Source organism: Ornithodoros turicata, chromosome 10, assembly GCF_037126465.1.
Source record: "Ornithodoros turicata isolate Travis chromosome 10, ASM3712646v1, whole genome shotgun sequence".
Lineage (NCBI taxonomy): Eukaryota > Metazoa > Arthropoda > Arachnida > Ixodida > Argasidae > Ornithodoros > Ornithodoros turicata.
In genome coordinates, this window is record NC_088210.1 from 33715736 (window position 1) to 33736726 (window position 20991).

Genomic DNA, 20991 nt, shown 5'->3' on the forward strand with positions numbered 1-20991 from the left:
GTCTAGATGGCGCTGCCTCTTCGAGAGGAGAGGACAGAACCCTATCTGCTCTATCTATGGCATCCTATCTCTCCTTTTTATGTGGTGTTCGGAAAGGAGTCCGTGATTCCAAAGTGGACGTCGTCGATGTTTTTTGTGGCATTCGAAGTTTTCACTGGTTGTATTGATCACCGTTGCCAGCTTTATTCAGAAGTCGTTAAATTTAGCGATATTGCGAGTATCTATTACATAAGTCTAGATTTTTTTGTTGGTGTTAGTTTCACTTTCACGCGTCATTAAAACGTATATATTCCTCGGAATCTTGCTTTCATAAGAACTTCAAGAGAGGTGACGCGTTCGAATCCGGTCGAGGACGGCAGCGGCTTTGGTATAAGTTTCTCTTCCACGAAGGACGTTGAGTACAGTGTACCTTGTGCTGAAGGTTTCAACACACGTTAGAGAACCTAGCAAGAGTACACTCTTAAAAATGAACTTCACCGCATAGCACGTCTTAGCCAACCATCATCTCGAATGATATCGTTATCTGCCCCGATTTGTTGAAAACGGGAGGCGTACGCCTTTTCTGTGACAATTATGAACAGCATAAGTGTCACAAAAAAGGCGTACGCCTCCCGTTTTTAACAAATCAGGGCAGATAACGATATCATTCGAGATGATGGTTGGCTAGGAGCGTGGTATGTGGTGAAGTTCATTTTTAAGAGTGTACTGTCTCCTTGAATTTGAAATTAATCGCCTAATTAATTATCGCCTGAATAATTTCCAGATTTCTTATGTAAGTATTCTTTTAGAGAGACCACTTCGAAAACATGACGTATGTCGCGAAAGGAGAAAGTTGACATTGATTGACCAGCACGGCGACCTTGTGGGACAACCCTCAGATAAGAGAAGTGCAACACGGAGGTCACATATACAGGGTGTTTCAAAAAACGTGTCATTCGGACTTTATAAAAAAACGGGGCGACGGAAAAATACGGGGTAAAGGGCACTTGTGTGGCAACTGAATTTGCCATCTTGCAAAAATATTTTCATTTGATTTTAATTAAAATAAATTAAATTTCTTTAATTGAACTCCAAAATTTTCCAAGTCAACCTAACGTTTTTTTTACAGAACTTGAGAGCCCGTAGCGAACTTAGTCAGATCCACCAAGAAATCCACTCGATATTGCAAATGGAACTGCCCAAAAAAAGTCCCAAAGTTGAGGCTTCAGAGTTTCGGGTATTCAACAGCGCACCAAATCAGTCGGAAAAATGCGCGGCGGGCAGGACATGCTCCTGCCTCCATGAAGCTAGAACAGTTTATCGCCAAACCGGCGTGCAGCACAAGACGCGCAGATAACAAGGCAGGTGACATTCCACCATACGTTGATAAGCGGCAAACAAAAATGATTCCGCCTCTTTTCCCACCCTGTGTTTTTTCGACCTTCTATCTTTCATGGGGGCAGGCGCATGTCCTCCTCTCCACGAATCTTTGCGTCTGATTTGGTGCGCCGTTGAATACCCGAAACTTTGAAGCCTCAATTTTGGGACTTTTTTGGGGCAGTTCCATTTGCAATATCGAGCGGATGTCTCAGTGGATCTGACTAAGTTCGCTACGGGCTCTCTAATTCTGTAAAAAAAACGTTAGGTTGACTTGGGAAATTTTGAAGTTCAATTAAAGAAATTCAGTTTATTTTAATTAAAATCAAACGAAGATATTTTTGCAAGATGGCAAATTCAGTTGCCACACAAGTGCCCTTTACCCCGTATTTTTCCGTCGCCCCGTTTTTTTATAAAGTCCGAATGACACGTTTTTTGAAACACCCTGTATATTGCCTAGATAGAGGACGGCGTCCAAGGGCATCACTTTGATGGGTACGAGCCCCTCGTTTATTGTTTATCCGTATAGGCAGCGTATTGCTGTGGACTTTGAAGGAACGGCATGCAGCACGGTGCGGTATATCGGATGATGTGCACGATAACTGTTCCGATAAGCCAATCGCCCGATTCCTTTGAAGTGGCTCACATGACGTTGGTCATTTTGACTTGGCAACTTCCTCTATCGTATCGTTCTCGTTGTGGGTTCCTCCTTTCAATTTCAATTTCGATTTATAGGTTTAAAACATTATATGGTGGGACAGCAAAAGCTAAAAGTTACCGGAAGTAACTTGACGAGGCGGCAAAATCCGTGGGAGCATTTGGAACGGCTCTCTGCAATGATGGTAGAAATAGAAAATTTGTACTTTGGAGAAATAACGAAACACTGAAAATAATGGAAACAATTTTGAAAGCGTTAGCGTTAGAAACCCTAATAATTTTGAAAGCGTTAGCACTAGAAACCCTACGTCTGAAAGAAAAAAAAATTGACTGTCGATGAGTCTCTGTCTGAGGCCTCGGCATTGGATTGGATTGGACTGGATTGGTAATTGGAATCCAAGAGCTCTAAAACTCCCGAACCGTACTCTAGGTTTAAGGTGGCAGGTACGCTACGATGTTAGCTAATGTTAACGCGTATATATCTACCGCATAAATTTCAATAAAGTTCCTCTTTTTTTTTTAAAACTGGATTTTGATGAACCGATCTGCAGATGTAGCGCACTGATATGTTTTTCTTTTTTTTTTCTTTTTTTTTTTACGTCTGCGTGTAAAGTGGTCGCTATCTACCGACTTCTGTGATAGCGACGTAAATTGGTTTACGCCGTTATTGCAGAGAGTTATTCCTTGGTTTCTTGAATAAAAGGTTATCCGGTAGGTAAGGTAGAGTCCTGCTGTCATGATTAAGAATTACCGTTGCCATCACTCAGATGGAGCCAAAGTTGGAATAGTCTCCCACAACAAGCTCTTTCATGCGACACGCTGTCTTCTGCCATTCATTGCATTGAATCGCATTTTAGCTGAATTTTGCAGACAGTGTTTTTTTGTACTGTGCATTGTATTTGCCCCTCCCTCTATGGCGTCGTAAGATGCTATAGTCGCCTTCAACTCACGAATGAAAAGAAATCTAGTCCGTCAACTACATACGCCGTTGGAGATAAGGAGGCGCAATGGCGCTCCAGTAGAAATACTGCAGCGCCACCACGCAGCGTGTGTTACGTGACCAGTCGTAACAGCCAATACGGAAGCAGAGTGAGTATGATGGGTTACGTTACCTCGCGGAGTAGCGAACGTGACCTCTCTGTGTCCACCCATCCTATCTGCGGCGCAGTAATATTTTGAGAGCTGACGGACTAGATTTATATTCCTTCTTAAGTTGAACACGACTATAGAAGTATTCTAAATAAAAAAAAATAAACTTCCTCGGTGGACTGCATGATTAAGTACACGTTCTAGAGTAGAGTGAATGTAGTGCAGATGTTGCCAAAGTCAACCCAATGGGCCTCGTCGATTTCGAGAAACTCAAGTGTGTGTGTGTGTGTATTTTTCTGTCATCGACGCGTTGTTCGGGGAGAGGGGGGAATCGTGCATCCTGGGTCAACTTCACAGGGAACAATACCGACAGTTGTCTGAAAGCGTTCGAGTAAAGCTCCCAGAGAGCATAGCCGGGTGCGCCTGGATTCGAACCCGCGTTCCAAGTCGAAGCCACCCCTTGGCTCGGAAGGCGATCATCTTCGCTGTTAATGATGATCGATAATGATGATGATCGAATGATGAATCGTTAATGATTCTACTCTTACAGTACGAACGCGTCATTTTTGAACACCTTCGCCTCGCAACCAATTTCGCATTTTCTTTTCCACGAGCACTCAGTGTCATTAAAAAAAAAAAAAAAAAGAAGACCTTGGGATATGACTTCCACAAACACAAAGACCACGAACGGTCGCCGAGTCAGCGGAGGTCATCGACCCGAAGGAGGCGCCCGTTGGGGACACACTGGGTCAGTGGTGCCAGGGTAATTTACTTCCGAATGATTATGATTGGAGAGGAGGAATGATGAGACAAGCTTCCGTCTCGAACACCGCCCCTGTCTCTTGTATAGCATTGGAGGGAAGTCAGCCAAAAGTTCGTCGGTTCGACGACCTGGTCCAGGTTTGGCTTCCGTTCGGAGATGATGTTCACTCGTATAGTGTGGCGCACACGGCCGAAAGTCCTTGACAGGAAGGATTGACAGGAGTGACAGAGAACGGGAAATGAGTTGGGATCAGAGAGACCTGCAGGTAGATGCGGTTGGAGCTACACTGGAAGGAGCCGCGCCTAAGACCGGCTGGTCCCGGCAGGACCGTAGGGTTGGGCAACGAAGCGAGTACCGAGAGAATTTTCACCGTAGAATTTTGACTTTTGTATACAATTTTCTCTCTACCACTTCTTTTTCCTTTTTTTTTTTCACGTACTCTTTTTTCTATTGAGCTTTGAGGTGCTGAACATCTACGCAACAGGATGGATAAATAACCTGCGACCAGCGGCATGGCCGCTCGTTGTGGTGGTAGCCAAGATCGTGCTGAAGACCTGAAGGTGGTGGGTTCGAATCCTACCACCGGGGCTATGCTGTCTAAGGTTTTCCCTGGGTTTTCCGAAGTCGACCTAGGATGCCCTGTTCTCCCACTCCTTCCTGCTGTCCTCTCTCCATGTGTGTACGTCTGTACGCCGCTCACAGTTGCTTAATTCACGGCGCTAACACGGAGTAAATAAACTAACCTATAGGATGTGTGCGCATACGTAAGTTATATGCCTTTTCCTTAGGCTATTATTACGCGAGCTTTTTTTAAAGACAATACTTCCTCAAAAAAAAAGGGGGGGGGGGATATGTTTAATGCAAAGTAAAAAAAGAGAAGGGAAAGGTTAGCCGCGATGTGGGCTTGCTATTCCCTAAAGCTTTCAAGCATACAAAAGAAGATACAAACAGTTGGGATACAGAAAATTATGAAAAAATACAGAAGAAACAGCTCCTCAACAGAAGGGGTATAGCTAGCTCCACGTTTATCTTGCCCCTGGGCGAAAGTCGGAAAGTGGATAACGACGCTTGTCAGTGACACGAAGTACGACTCGTGAATATTGAACGCTGTGACGGTGACGTCGCTATCTACTGGAAGCTGTTTGCCTGCCTGATATGGTACCATGCGTCCTGGGCCGACTTCATTGGGAACTGTACCGATATTTGCATCTGCCCACGTGTGTGTCTATACTGCTGATGGCCACGGTTCTTCATGGATGTTTCAAAATCGGCTTTCATTTATTAGTAGAGGGGACAGCCAGCCCTTTTTGTTCAATGTTCCTTGCGCAATGCACCATTCAGCAAAGTGTGGGACCATTTTTTTAAAATTAAATAACGCAGTCTTTGTATAAAAAATAGAATAAAGTAATTTGTTGAATTACATTTTCTTTCCAGAACATTTCCGTCTCTGTGTACTGCCACTGACACATCGAAACAGGATCCCTCCAGCAAAAAATACGCGAATGGCACCGCAATTGTGTAAATATTACAGGGTGCATAGACGCTTTAGAAAGAAATGTCGCCATTGTATGCATTTTACAGTTAACGAGAGTGCGCTAATTAACTGTATTTGAATAAAAAAGCGTCGCTTGTGCGAACTGCAGGAGTGGAGCACACTTCGGGGGTATCAGAGATAGCCGTTCCTTTAATCAGTAAACCTTTACTTTACTTTACTTTACTTTAATCAGTAACCAAGTAAAGGTGGGTAAAGCAAAGGTGGGTAGCAGAATGTCACCAGGTAATCTTCTGGGGGGTAACACGCCACATTTGGCATACTTTTCAAAATAGCAGCTACAATACTGTGCTCACTTTGAAGGGTATTATTTTTTTCTTGGCATCAACATAACTGCAATGAGCTCAGCAAAGAAGGAGCCATCAAGTAAACTCTTTTGAAAGCTATTTACGGCAGAAACGGAAGGCTATGTCGATGATTCTGACTTTCCAGAAACATGCTTTACGAACTAAGTTCATCGATTCCTAAAGCGTACTTATTAAAAACCGCTTAAAAACGATTCGATGAAGCGACCATCACCGATTTGAACTAACGGCGTTCGATGAAATATATCGGATTTGAAACAGAATGCTTTTCCCTCTTCAGATGATGGCTTGCTACTGATTTACTGTTCCATGTGGTAGAATACGTAAATAAGAGAAATGTATTCATCTAGATTCATTGTGAATATGTAAAGGAGATGAGCGGGAACGAAGACGCAACGAAGATCCATGCAGAAGAAACATCCATAGGGATCCGCCAGTGGATGTTCTTTCTCGATGGATCTTTTTTCGTGGAATTAGTCTATTACCCCATCTGCCGTAAAACTTGGAATGCAGTTTCAAAACTAACACATCTTTCACATTTATCCGGCAAAGGTGGTGGTGGCCATAGGGCTTGCCGTTGTCGGCCTCACGTATGTGGGCAACGTCACGACTGACGCCCTGGGGGAATGTGCGTCCTGGGCCGACTTCTAAGGGAACTGTGCCGACATGTATCTGAAAGCGTCTGAGGAAAACCCAGGAAAAACTCCAGACAGCACAGCCGGCACCGGGATTCAAACCCGGGTACCTCCCATGGCCAGCACGCTAACCACTGAGCCACGGGAGCTATCCGGCATAACTAGGGACAAAGCTCCTTTAAATTGCCCGGAAGACTTGGAGTAAAGAAATGAGCGCCGGCTGCCGAAGTGCGCCGCATATCGAACTGGCTGATTATGCTGACTTATGCGACTTCTTCTTACCGAATTATGCCTTATCTGCGTATGTAACCAAGTGACAAGAAAAAATAAAAACGGCATGACTGCATAGTTAGCTGGGAAATTTTCATCTGGAGTCACGTCAAGAGTCATTGACTCGGGTTCGGTGGCACGGGCGAGGAGGTTTCGCTTTCCATGGCGAATCTGATAAACCATGTAAGGGTCGTGGTTCTTGCACCTGCATTCTAGGAATGTCACACTGCGTGATTTCACTTTCGCGTACCTATTTCGCTTTAACAGGGATCGTTCGTATTTCGCAATCGTGCCGTCGTCTATACGAATAACCGCAGTCAAAATGGCTACGTACTGTTATCTGCTGACAATTGAACAGCATGATGACTAAACTTGATATTACGAACGTCGACGGAGCGTGTATTAAAGTGCTTAGAAAAAGAGTGTCAAGTAGGGGGGGAGGGTACATTGCGATCAAGCGGCGCACAAGTGGAACCGCATAACGTAGCACTTAAAAACGTACATGAGATATTAAAGGCACTTTAGGGATCTTAAGGATACTTCGTGTGGTACACAATGTCGTTCCTAGAATGTTCTCCGAGCAAAGAAAAAAGGCAACTAAAACACAGTATGAAACACCCATCCCGCAATCTTCTGCGAGCAAGCCGCATGCGCGGGAAATTACACTTCAGATATAATTAAGAAATACACAGTCGACACCTTAGGGGCACTTAGAAAGCCAGGTACTTACGGGATAAAGTGTCCGTTCCAAAATGGCTGCCCAATTAAATAACGGGCAAATGAAATTGCACCTAATGGACTTGCGCCTAATGCTTCTTTCGAGAGAGAAAGAAAAAAAATCTGCACCCATGTCGCTAACGCAATTTCGCGAGTGCAAAGGGGAAATACAATCTTTGGGACACACGTCCTTAATGCATCCCTCGTCGGCTCTCTAACGGCTCCAGAGAGGATCGAACGAGTCGCTTTGGCCAAGGTCACTGCTCGAAATCAATGTCACATCAAGAACAATCTCCCTTCGGACCCATTTTTCACACACGTGCGATACCCCAAAGGGGATAAAAAGAAGAAGAAAAAAAAAGAAATGGCGACTGGACGGTGGCGCTCCCTAACGTAAGAGAGCACACTGCAAAAAAAAGAAAAAGACGGACGACGAACAAAAACGAAAGCAAGGAAAACCGAAGAGGAGCCAAAAAGCACAACAACAGTGCACAGCAGAGTCGCGTCGCTATGGTAACGCACGACGACCTCTGGACGGTGGGCGGTCCATTGTTTGCGTCATGGCGTGACGTCAGGTAACGTCACGGAAATCGTTTCGCCAACCCTACGCTACTGTCAAGGCACTCGGAGAACTCGCATGAGTTATGGGATGTTGAAGACAACGATTATGGTGTCATTGAAATGTGTAGGTGTGGATGAAAGGCGGTTCCATAGATTGGGTCCTGTTTGGAAACGTGTGTGTCGTTATGACGTCACTCCGAGTCCTGTTACGTCACCGATGGTCCGAGTTTGATAGACAGGTAGTTCTTGGCAAAACCGGATACTGGTTTTAGGAGTTTGTTACTTCCCGATTATTTCCTATTCCGATTATCGGATACCATTTCCGGAGTGTTTCGGTGTTTATTTGTAAAAGTTGTAGATTTGAAAAAGTCGCTTATTACCTGAAAGTTACCAGTACAACAAATTATACGTGCGGCAGAGGGCGCTAAATATTTTTAATTTGCTACTAAAATTGCGGTAAAATGGCTCGGGGCGACGTCTGGTGGGAAATAATTCCCAATTTGTCAAGCAACAGTGATCTATGTTCCCCGACTGGCTTGCTGCTCATGATGACTACGTTACCGACTTCTTTTATTTTAGACACAGTGTTACACGCATGTAATGTAGTTTTGCCGCTGTACTTGACGAGCAATGCTGAGTTTGGTAGCGACTTCGACACAGTGTTGCCCTTAATTTTCAATTTGAATTTTCTAAGATCTATTAGCGCAATTGTGACGAAAATTGTGACGTAAGGGTACTGAAGGCACAGGCTATAGACGACCCTCTGTTTACTAACATGTGACGTCACGAGAAGACCCGTTCGAGGTTATATTTTGCTCTGGTGGGCAAGAAGCGGGAAAAACGCGTCGCCTGATAGGCTGATAAAGCTGATAGTGCCCATCAGCATGCTGTGCGCGGCGGCGTTACGTAGTCAATGACGTAGGTGCTCGGGGGGGGGGGGGATTTATTGGCAGAAAAAAATAAGAAGAAAAGAAAGGGGAAAGGTCAGCCATGCAGCATGCCGGCTTGCTATTCCCTAAAAAAAGAAAAAGAAAGAAAGGAAAAATATAAACGAGAGAAAAGTAAATAACAAAAAGATAAATGAATAAATGAAAACGAGAAAAATTGAAAAAGACACTCGGCTCACTCAGGTCGTCTATAGAATGGATACATTTTCTGAAATTGCAGCTCTGCTGCTTTACAGCAGCCACCTTTAACTTTAGCTAATTTCTACTTCCCACGTTTCGAGGTTTTTTCTCAGCCTCCCACACTGTAAACTGAAAAACACCCTTATGGGTGTAAATGGCTTGTCCTATAACTGACACCTCTTTTTACACCATATGGTCTTAGAACACCCTTTTCAGAGGGTGTATTCTGTGTAAGACACCCTTTGAAATTGTGCTTTTCCTTGAAAACACCCTTTTAGGAGGGTGTTTAACAACTTTACACCCTCCTAGAAGGGTGTTTAAAGGGTGCAAAAGAAGGCATTTTCAAGGAAAAGCACCCTTTCAAAGGGTGTCTTACACAGAATACACCCTCTGAAAAGGGTGTTCTAAGACCATATGGTGTAAAAAGAGGTGTCAGTTATAGGACAAGCCATTTACACCCATAAGGGTGTTTTTCAGTTTACAGTGCATAAACCATTTCGAGCGAACGGAGCGCCACCGTCTTGATCCGGAAACCATTCATCCCTCCCTCCCGCCTGTATCGAACTCAGGATACGCTCAATGAAGGGCGATAACACTTTCATCTCAGCTTTAATTCGCCACCCTCGCTGGATTCCGAGAAAAAACGGCCGGCAATCACGCTGGGGTTGGGTGAAGCGGCGGCGGCGTCCGGAAAAACCGCGAGGTTGCGCCACTGCCGTCCTTGAGGGACAACCGCTTCAGCAAATATTTCCCACCAGACCGCACCCATCGTCAGTCTCAAGAATGCCACGTTTTTTTACGCCTGTTAAGAAAGCAACTACCACTCCACCATATAGCGGCTCTTTTTGATGAGTACCGCCCTAGACTGTTCTTTAGACTGTTTTTTTTTTAAATTCTGCTTTGGCACCGCGAAGCAAATATGACTATGAGCAGGACGAGGACAGATGGAGAAAGGACGGCAGAAATGAGTGGGAGGCGAGGAGGGTTGGTATACAGCCTGGGCCGGCTTCACGGGGGACTGCACCGACATTCGTCTGAGAAGCCTGTCTGAAAACCCAGGGAACAGGGACAGCACATAGCCGGTGGTAAGATTTCGGGTCAGCATTACTTTGGGTCTTTTTGGACTACACTGGGGTGCGGATGCTGTAATCAGGAGTAGCGAGCCAGCTCGGGCTCGGCTAACCTCTCCTTTAAAATCCCATACCAGACAAACAAACCACTCGGCCATGCCTTTAACTCTATAGTCTCAATATCACCGAACGGATGTCCCTTTAAATGGCGCTCTTTGCTCTCTCTCAAAATGGGTGAGAGCGGAAACGATGTATGCTGCTGACTGGTTCGTTAATTTGGTCTCCTACACAGCAGGTGTTCCGCGAGGAGAAGGATGCGTAATTTCGAAATGTAAAAAAAAAAAAAAAAAATTAAAAACGAAGGTTGAGACTAGTTGGACATGACTAGCATGACCATGCTCTTGCATCGATTACTTCGAACACACCTATATCTATAGCAGCCATCCGGATTGTGCTCATTCAGCAGATTGCTGTTTCTCGAGCGACTTTTACCGCCAGCAAGCTCGCGTCGCTTCAGTCCAAACACGTCCCCTTCCCACACTTCAACATGAGCGCTTTCTCGCTATAGACCACTTGCACTCCTACGTCATCGATTACGTTTCGCCGCCGCGCAAAGCATGCTGGTGGGCACCTATCAACCTTATCAGCCTTTTCGGCCTATCAGCATACGCTTTTTTCCCGCTTCTTGCCAACCAGAGCAAAATATAACCTCGAACCGGTCTTCTCGGGACGCCACATGTTTGTAAACAGAAAGTGGTCTATAAAGAACGACGTTTAGAAAATTATACCTCGACCCGCAATTACGGAAACATTTTACAGCTACTTCCAGCAAAGCTGGTAACTAAGTACATACGGTTACGGGTCACTTTGCAGCAAAGTATAGCTCATTACTGCGACAAAAGTTACTAAAAAGAGCTCCTTGTAACTTATTTACTAGGCAGGACTGGTTATATAGGACACCTTCCCGCAACGCGGACAACATATCTCTCGCAAGAGGACGTCCCCCAGTTCCAGTGCCCCTCGGAAGTCTGCAGGGGTGTTTGAAAGAAACGTCCCCATTTCTGGCAGACGACTCCCTGTATGCGGGGCCTCCGTCTCGTGTTGTTGGAGCAAACCAGTTACCGGTCGCCTACCTACATTGAACAACTTTACTATCCAGTCGAGCGGCTGCCATTGTTTGTGCCGACTGTCTGTCCTTTGTATTAGCCGTAATTTGGCGAGGCCAGTCCGATTGGCCGTATTTCGCAAGGTGTGCACTGCGCGAGCTGCTTTTTTCTACTTCTTTTTTTTTTTTTTTTTCATCTTCTAATTATGGCGGTGGTTCACGGCCGGTATTTGTGTGTTCGGATTTCGTCATCTTTTATCGTTGATGCGTACGGTAGTTCTAGTACCAGTAATTGTACCAGCTCGCGTCGTTCACTGATGTCACTCTTGTATATAGCGCCATGAACCATAATAAACGTTTGAAAAAAAAATAAAAACACAGCTCGCGTGGCTCAGTGGTTAGCGTGCTGGCCGTGTCACGTCGAGACTGGGAGGTACGCGGGTTCGAATCCGAGTGCCGGCTGTGCTTTCTGGGGTTTTTCCTGGGTTTTCCTTAGACGCTTTCAGACATATATCGGCACTGTTCCCTTAGAAGTCGGCCCAGGACGCATATTCTCCCAGGGCGTCAGTCGTGACGTTGCCCACCTCTGTGAGACCGACAACGGCGAGACCTTTCATCATCACCACCACCACCATAGTTCAAGTAGCGCTCTACGGAAACGATACGATGAAGCAAGCTGTCGAATTTTGTGTAATTTCCCTTTCTTTTCTTAATAACGCGTCCTGGAGTAGCCAGTCCCGAGTGGCTCGAGACTAACATCTCCATTTTTTTCTTTTAAAAATCAATCAAGCAAGCTGTCAAATCCAAGCTCAAGAGTTAGCACCGTGAAGACTCGCTATAGTCTTCGAACGTTTTCAACGTTTCACTTCAAAATTATCCAAGATTTTTGCCATCGATTTATTGGACCTTTTAGCAGTGATGGTGTTTGTATACAATCACCACTACTTTTTAACTATAGTTAAAAAGTAGTTATCAACTACTTGCAGAAATGTAGTGGCAACTACTAGTTAAACTACTATTTCGAGTAGTTAACTACAGTAGTTAGGTTACTGCAGGCGCCAACTACTTCCGATTTTGGCGCAAGCTTTACGGCACGATTGTGCTTCCGACTTTTACCTTGAGCTACTTGTTTGATGAGAACGGAGGCGCGCAGCAATAGTGCCGTGCATGCGTACTAAATCTTCACTTTTATCGCTGCTTGTGACTCATATTTAGGTGTCCAAGAACACTATAGAATGGGGTTGGTGTTGATGGACAACGTTAAGTGGTTAGAGATGTAGTTAAAGAAGTAGTTTTAACTACCTCCCTTGAAAAGTAGTTGAACTACTAGTTAAACTACTCTATCGCGAAGTAGTTAGTAGTTGTAGTTAAACAACTGTAGAAGTAGTTAGTGGTCATCACTGCCTTTTAGCTTTACTCCGTTATCGACCACGACCAATTAGTACCCGATGTTATTGGGTATATGGGGTCCTAGCTGGGCAAGGACAGTCTGTTGTACAGATCTCACCTACAGACGGAACCAATATGCGGAGAACTCGGTATTTTTTCCCCAGCAGCGACCGCTGTGAGGGCACATCATTGCATAATCTCCAGCAGCTTTTGCACTTGGCAAAAGGCGGTGTATCTCCCTCTTAGAACGAAGGATATCTTATCAAAAGCTCGCCGCGAGTTCACTAGCCTCCTTTCGACAGCGATTATGCTATCTTATATGCTTGTTGCACTGTAAGATAAGGCTTATCGTGTGAGAAAAGCTCAGAAGATGCAAAAAGCTTTGGGTAGGGCATCATGCGTACTCAATTATTGAACATCATTTTCGACGCTTTATTTTCAAACGAAACGAAGTGGCAGCTTCAGCTGATATGATATCGGTGTTCACACCTCTTATATCTACATTGAACCCGGCTACGTAACACCGATTCTGATTGATATCGTTCTGTGTACTGACTTGTTGAAAACAGGAACTGTATGCCACTTTTTGACACAATATATGCAACATGCGATGTGTAAAAAAATAAATAAATAAATAAATAAAGAAGCACATCCACCCCATTTCCAACAAATCAAGAAACTGAAGGTCGGTTGGCTCATTTATTTATTTATTTCATCTAATTTTATTTATGAAGAAACATACTTGCCGGAAACTCCAACGATGCACTATTGTTCTTGGTAGTGTCATTAATGTACATACACTGATTTGTTACTAATATCATTCTGTACTGCGGTCTTCTTAGCCCTTTGGACACAATTGTAGCATCTGTTCGTGTACTCAACGGCTATTCAGTGCCATAAATCGTAGCGTGCCGGATACAGAGATCCAGATACCCGACAGGGTCCGCACATTGATGACTTTTTTTGTGCTCAAATTCCCGCCACGCGCAGCTCGAAGACGATCGATACCCGGTACGGCGCATGCGCAAGAGAAAGTGGGATGGTTGAAGGACGCCTGGAATGAAGGGGGTAGGTATATTGAGTGCAGAGCGGGGGGGGGGGAAGCGAGAGAACCTGGCTGGCAGTGCGCCGCGGTCGTTGACTCCGGCCGACGCATGTTGTTGCTGCTAACTCTGGAGGAGGGCTCTGGCTCTGTCTGTCTGTCTGTCTGTGCTGGCGCAGGTAGCGGATAACAGGAGTGTTTGCACCCTCGGAAGTGCCTGCAGGAAGTGCTGCTTTGATGCTTCGAGTTTGAATGCGACAGCTTGAAAGCTATATGCGCTGTATGGCTTTACGTTTTCGAGAAACTTCGCAAAGCGACGTGGTAGTACCAGTACTATTTTTGAAGCGTGATGTGGACAAACATTGCGCTTGTCCCATCCTACAGTTGGCAATGCAACTATCCCGTGCCGTTCCTCTTATTGTGTATGTTCATTTGAAGAATGTAGAGGGTTGGGTCAAGAATCAGGGATTTCTCTACACCCCCCTGCATTTTTGCACCCCCCCCCCCCATGAAATTTCTCAGGTGACCCCACCCAGCACGGCCACCAACACGTTCTGGTAGAGAGTCCGGCGCAGCGAATTACATCCCGTACTGTCAAACTTGGGATGTAGGACCACAGTCATGCAGATGATCGTACCATGCATTTGTCCAATCTGTGTGCTAGCTATTCATTGAGCTTCGTGAGACAGGGTGCTAGTCTTTTTTCTTTGTCGGTCGTGTCATTATGCATCTTAATGTTGAAATGCCGTCCATAATGAATCTGTATTCTAATGTACTGTGTTCTAACGTAATAACATGTACGAATAAAACGGGAAAGCTGTGCAGAGATGACACCATCGTGCTACGATTCTTTCCCTGTCTAAGAAAAAATCCTTAAGTGGAACCTTCACCAAGCATACCCCCCCCCCCTTGAAAGCTCCCCCCCCCCTCCCAGCAGTGAATTTCTGGGAAAATCACTGAGATCCACTTGGCAAAAGTAACTACAAAGGTTTTGTACCTGACGAAATGCAGTACCTGACGTTAAAGGAAAGCTTCAGTGTTTTATATTTTTGTTGTTACTTTTGTGTATGTTCATCTAAGATATATACTCATATCACTTGTTTTTGTTCTTATGCTATAGAAAAAAAAATGCGTTGGTTCACGCATTTATTCGAGGTATCTTTCTCATATTTTTTAGCTTCACGCATATTTCGACCTTCGATTTTGCTCTCTAAAGTCTCTGTCACGACAGTTGTAGTTTTACACTGTTAGTAGCGCTAATTCCACCCGGGACGAGGGTTACGAGGATACCTGGAGGGTCGATAGCACTTGCCGTACTATATCCCTATCTGTCCCGTACTGTAGTCCGGCATTTACATTGAGACCCGCTGTTACTGTGTATGCAGGAAAAGCTAGCTGCAGGAAGCTCCACTTGTACTACAGTAAACATTGGGGATATTGGCAAAAAAAAAAAAAAAAAGATACAAAGGAACTCGGTGGATGAGAGGGGATTGTGTCCAGTCCCAAAGTTGTGGGTTCGAATTGGAGAAGCCAGAACTTGGTAGCATCGGAAAAGTTCCTTCCTTCAGCACGGTCGTCCTCAGCTACACTCTTAAAAATGAACTTCACCGCACAGCACGCTCCTAGCCAACCATCATCTCAAATGATATCGTTATCTGCCCTGATTTGTTGAAAACGGGAGGCGTACGCCTTTTTTGTGACACTTATGCTGTTCATAATTGTCACAGAAAAGGCGTACGCCTCCCGTTTTCAACAAATCAGGGCAGATAACGATATCATTCGAGATGATGGCTGGCTAGGAGCGTGCTATGCGGTGAAGTTCATTTTTAAGAGTGTAGGGATGTTAATCCTTTAATAGGAGACTTCGGGCAAACAATCCGAAAAAGATTAGCTGAACGTCGTACCGAACACAAACGACCGCCTATATAGCACAGCCTTCGTGTTCATTTTGCGCAAGTAATTAAGTAATCCGTCTTTGATGAATGATGACAATAGTAAACCGAAACTGAAATGCACAAAGGAGAAACCAGAGCTCCCTCCTCCGGCGATTCGTGTGGAGGAGGTTTACCGTGACGTCACTCTGCGCCGTCGACGCTGTCGACTGCATTCATTTTGTTTTTTTTTTTAGGCAAAATAAAAGGATGGGGGTGAGGACGTCGATATTCCCGTTTGCGAAATCCCTGATCACGAAATTCACGTTCTCGAAACAAATCAACGAGGTTTTCGATGTCGGTCCGAGGGCCAGTTCCACCAACGCTGGTTAACGATTTTGAACCGAGATCAACAGTCCCTTAACTTGAATTTAACGCTTAGCTCTGCTTCACTAAAGGGAGTTATTGGCACTGAAACATTCATCACGTCACCAACCAGCGTTTGTAAAAAAAGAATTGAGTTTTAACTTCAAGTTTTAGCCACCCTTGATCTCGGTTCGTAGTTAACCAGCGTTAGTGATACCGGGTCCAAGTCGTTTTAGCGAACGAAAGCCACATTTTAGCGGCCGTTAGGCTTAGCAGGGTGTGGACACGACGGACCAGCATGTTGTTTAGTTCATTATTAGGTTAGTCCAAGCTCGGTGTTGGCATAATTATGTCCAGGTTAGTCTATAAGTTCGCCGTTTGCGGATTCCCGCACGGAACTGTGCGTTTTGTAGTCGGATAACATTTATCTACGGTAGTTTATTTTGCAACGGGGATTTCGATCACTTTGTCTCGAGGTACACCCATAAATTCACTCGAATAAAAAATCTGCGCAGTTTTGAAGGGAGATATTTCGTACGTATATGTTCTGATATAGCCGAAATGTTGCAGATGTACCGCGACTTTCCAGACCACGCACGCACTGTGCGTGCCGCAACCTTTGCTAAAAAGTGCAAAAAAATTTTGTGTTTCGTGTGTCGTTTTGTTTTTGTTTTTTGTTTCTCTCGCGTATTTCCTCGTAACTTACAGCGGAATTTTCCAAAAGTTGTTAATGCAATGCTACAGCAGGATGCCTGCACAGACTGCCACTCGGGCTTTAGTAACATCCAATGTGCATCATGCATCCAATATTCCAAACTGGTAATATAACAAGTGCACGTAAGTTGCAAATATGAGCGTATCTTATACACTCTTAAAAGTGAGGTGGGGGGGGGGGTTGATAATCCCCAGTGACATCGTTCTTTTCCCTGATTTGCTCAAAAACGGGTGGCGTACGGCATTTTTGTGGCATCATGCAGTTCATAATGCCACAAAAGTGGCGTACGCCCCCCGTTTTCATCAAATTAGGGAAGAGAACGTTGTCATTCGGGATGGTGGTTGGCTAGGAGCGTGCTATGCGGTGAAGCCCTGTTTTTAGAGTTGTCTGCGGTTTTTCCTGGGTTTTCCTCAGACGCTTTCAGACATATGTCGGCACAGTTCCCCTAGAAGTCGGCCCAGGACGCACAGCCCCCAGGGCGTCAGTCGTGACGTTGCCCACATACGTGAGGCCGACAACGGCAAGCCCTTTCACCATCACCACCACCACCACCACCACCTGTTTTTAGAGTGTATAGTATAAAATACATCTTATAAGGACGTTATAGACATCTTTCCCTTTATATATATGTATTTTTTTTTCCTTTTTCGAACCCAGACCAAACCTCAAGCTTTCGTACAGCTGCTGCATACCGCATATCTGTCAAAATCCAACATAACTATACCACCTCGACGCTTCCCCACTTTTTTCGCACCCCAGTTAACTAGTTAGCATAACCCACATACATGTAGTATCTTTTTATTCAATCTTCCAGCCACGTACACTGTTGTTATCTGTCTCCGTGTGCTCGCTGCAGTCACAGGCGGAGGCCTACATGACGACATTGCTAACAAGCAGGGGAGAGAGGAGGTTGGCTCTCCTCGGCGCACTGGAGTTCGTTGACCTGGCCTGGCGTCGGAACGCCGATCAACGACGAATAAGCGCCCGGAAGGGAGGGGTTTTCCAATTTATTTCTTGTTTCGATAAAGCGAAGCCATTTCGATCAACACATGTATGTGCGGTTGCCAAGTTTTGCGATTGACTTGGAACTAGACTGAACAGACAGCTGTTGATATGTCAAAGGAAGCACAAGTTGATTTGGCAGCTGTGTTGACTGGGTGGAACCTCGAAGATGATGAAAAAAAAAAGTGATATGATTTGAACGGGCGGAATGTTTTGTGACTTTCAGAGAGACTTCCTCGAATAGGTTTGGTTGTGTCAAACACGTTTTATAAAAATGTGAGAATGTCTACAGCGCCGAGCCCCCCCCCCCCCCCCCTATCAGTTACCATCGCATGTGATGATGGAATTAGTTTCCTTTCAGCGTTATTCATATATTGATGAGAGATAGAGTTCACCAACGTCGACAGACGTGTAGGAGCACCCGTAACAGTTCTGGAGAGAAGAAAGTCAATCCAATCAATGACGCCAATCCAATGACGCCGAAACTAACGCCGACCCCCGAGGATCAGGATTAGAAGATTGATCTATGAGGTATTTAAACCCGTTTGGGGAGCATGATCGAAGATGCAGCCTTTTTGGTGTGTGTCATCCAACTTCTTGTCTTTTTTTATACAAAATATTATGCGCTACCCTCGTTCCGTGCACCATATTACGATTTACATACCGACACTTCACACACTTCCATATCGCTCAACTAGCCCACTTTTTTTTTTCGCACGCATTCCCATCCGCTGTGTTCAGCTAGCACGCGACGTGGCCGTGTTGGCCCAGCGCACTTTCCCCGAAGGAAAGCGGCGAAAACGCCCAACAATAAAACCCCCTACACCACAAACTTCTCCGCCTAGAAAACACTTTCTGTCATGCCCCGCAAACAGCCCCCGATGTCTCTTCCCTCCCTCCCTCAACTCCGCACTTTCTCCGCGGCCCAAATTCCCGGCGCGGCACCATCCCACCGCCAGGTGTCCTCAGCGTCGGTTTGATCCCATTTTGACCCCCCTCTCCCCCTCCCTCCCACCTGCAGTTGCATTTCCGGGATCTCAGAACCCCGCTAGCCCAGCCTGGCTACGCACTTCGACACTCTGTCTACAGATTCACTTGTGTGATCGCCCACTCACGTCCAAACGCCGTCCAAGTCCCAGGGCGTCTTTAGCGTCGGCGGGGCTGGACCACCACCTGCTGATTCGGAGCATCATCGGACGTGTGAAACGTAAGAGGACCTTCGTCGGACTGACTTCTTTATGTCTTTCGCTTGATCTTATAACCCGAATACGAAGAGGAAGGTTGCTAAGCAACGAAGCAAAAGGTATTCCTGGACAGCAAGCAGCGACACTCGCCCCTGCAAGTGCATAAAACTTTCTGCTGGTGGATTTCTTTTTTTCGGTGCAGCGAACAATTTGTCCAACTGACCCATATTCGCCGGCTTCAGCCAACTCGTTTGACGACGTCGATATTTCGCTGGCAGCGAACGGGTAAAAACGGTTGAAAGTTGGGCAACTACCTGGAAATATTTCAAACAGGGAAAGTACACGAAGATAAAAAAAAATATAGAAAACAGAAGTCTGCGCCCCCTTATAACGACTTCGGAAACGAGTTTTCAGTTTGACTCGGTAAGTGGAACGTGTTATCTCACCAAGGAACGCACTGTAGAAACCAGAAAGGGTGCCGAGTTCTTGGGCGCGCTTGAAATCACGTCTGCGAAAGTAAAAGCAGACGACAGTTCGCAGACGTACTCGTAAAGAGCGCCATCTTTCAGGACGGCTTCGAGTGAACATCGCAGAGCTGTGTTGCGATCGGCAACGTGACGTTAACGTCACCTGACGCAACGCCGGCGCAGTGACAACATTCATCGCGGAATCTGAAATTAATAGCAGACGCTCCGTCCTTGAGTAGTGGTGAGCGCTGAACGCGGAAGCGGTGACATTAACGTCGTCCAACGCAACGCCGAGGAGTGTACGAAAGAGAAAGTTTGAAGACCGTGCGAGTGACTGATCCCGTGCAAGGATGCGTAATGTAGTGTCGCGCTTGTCTTCGGCGTGGCCCGACGCTGTGCTACGACGACGCGGGAAGTGAAAGACGGCAGTGTCGCGATGCCCAGCCCAGCGGCCGCGGCGTTGCTACAGGGCAACGACCCCATCCGTCACGTGTAAGCATTTCCTTTTCGCCTGCCCACATGATATGTTAGCATGCGCTTTCTTATTTATGGTCATGGCATCGAGTATTTGTCAGATGATTGGTCTTAAAGTGACATGTTCAGTACCCGTACCGAGGCAGACTGTGCCTTGAGTAGCCCTGTGACGAAACATGTACGCAGCTTACGCTACTCAAGTCAGCCTGTAGCTAAGTTACAAGTAACTGTATCCAGTTACTTTTTGGAGTAACTAGTTACTTTTGCACAAAAGTAACTAGCTACAACTTTTTGCAGAAGTAACAACACTCAAAAACAGGAGACACTGAAGCTTTCTACATTTATTTGCAGTATTAACTTTCGCGTGGTGCAACGACGCTTCCTCAGGTACAGCCCCCGTCAACCTTATTAGTAACACTGGAAAAAGTTCGGTCATCATTTCCGAACGCGACAACAGCTACCCTTGGGACACTGGAAGAATGTGAAGTGAACAAAATCATTGCGTTAAACTAACAGAATAATTTTGTTCAGTTCAGATTTCCTCATGGCCCCCAAGGGTTGCTGTTAGTCGAGCTCGGGAACGAGATTATATTTTTTTGTTGTTGTTGTTCCAGTGTTATTATTAAGGTTGACGTGAGCTGTACCTGAAGATCTTCGATTGTTGTTTTGATCTTCGAGGACCTGACTTGATTTTTCTCTTATTGTAACTGCATCTACTTGGTTAGAGTAACTGCAAGTAAGTTATTGAAGTATTCCAACATTTTGCACCCGTCAGTTCCCTATATAGTGTGTTCCCCAATTCCCTAACTCCCATCGTGCTGTTAGGGCTCATGGCAGATCCTTGGTTTAATAATACGGCATAACTATGCTTGTACATAGTTTGGACACTGCATGTTTGGCAATGTAATCCAAGTATAGAAACTATATCCATTAAAGTATCGGTCCAGTGGAGTGCATCGCATATCAGAAGCTCATATTCTTATATGGGTCATATTTTTATTGGTACAATGCACTCTTAGGGGGTCTAGCCAAAATTAGAGACATGACTTAACGAGCCGAAGCGAGAGATCTCAAGAAATGACGATGATATCACGTGACGATGTAACAAACGCGTGTGGTTGGCTGATACGGAGTCGAGTCTCAAAGGCAGTATTGAATCTGCCTTATCTTTTCGCACCTTTTTCTTTACCTATCACATCGACGTGAGTTTCGTGTTGCGCTGGACCGATTAGACCAGGGGCCTCAAACTGAAATCGAATCGCGGGGATCGCATT

General features: G+C 45.4%; 1 protein-coding gene across 3 annotated transcripts in view; it reads left to right on the plus strand.

Annotated features, from left to right (window-relative positions):
• The window catches only part of LOC135369976 (uncharacterized), a 106721-nt gene that overhangs the window by 21756 nt on the left and 63974 nt on the right, over positions 1-20991 (plus strand). Inside the window, exon 1 of one of the 3 annotated variants that reach the window (XM_064603608.1) lies at positions 19389-19735. The exons of the other annotated variants lie outside the window; for them this stretch is intronic. Within the exon in view, the coding sequence (XP_064459678.1) occupies positions 19680-19735 (56 nt within the window). The 5' untranslated portion in view covers positions 19389-19679. Of the gene's footprint in view, positions 1-19388; positions 19736-20991 lie in introns of those variants that run through there. 3 annotated transcript variants of the gene reach the window in all.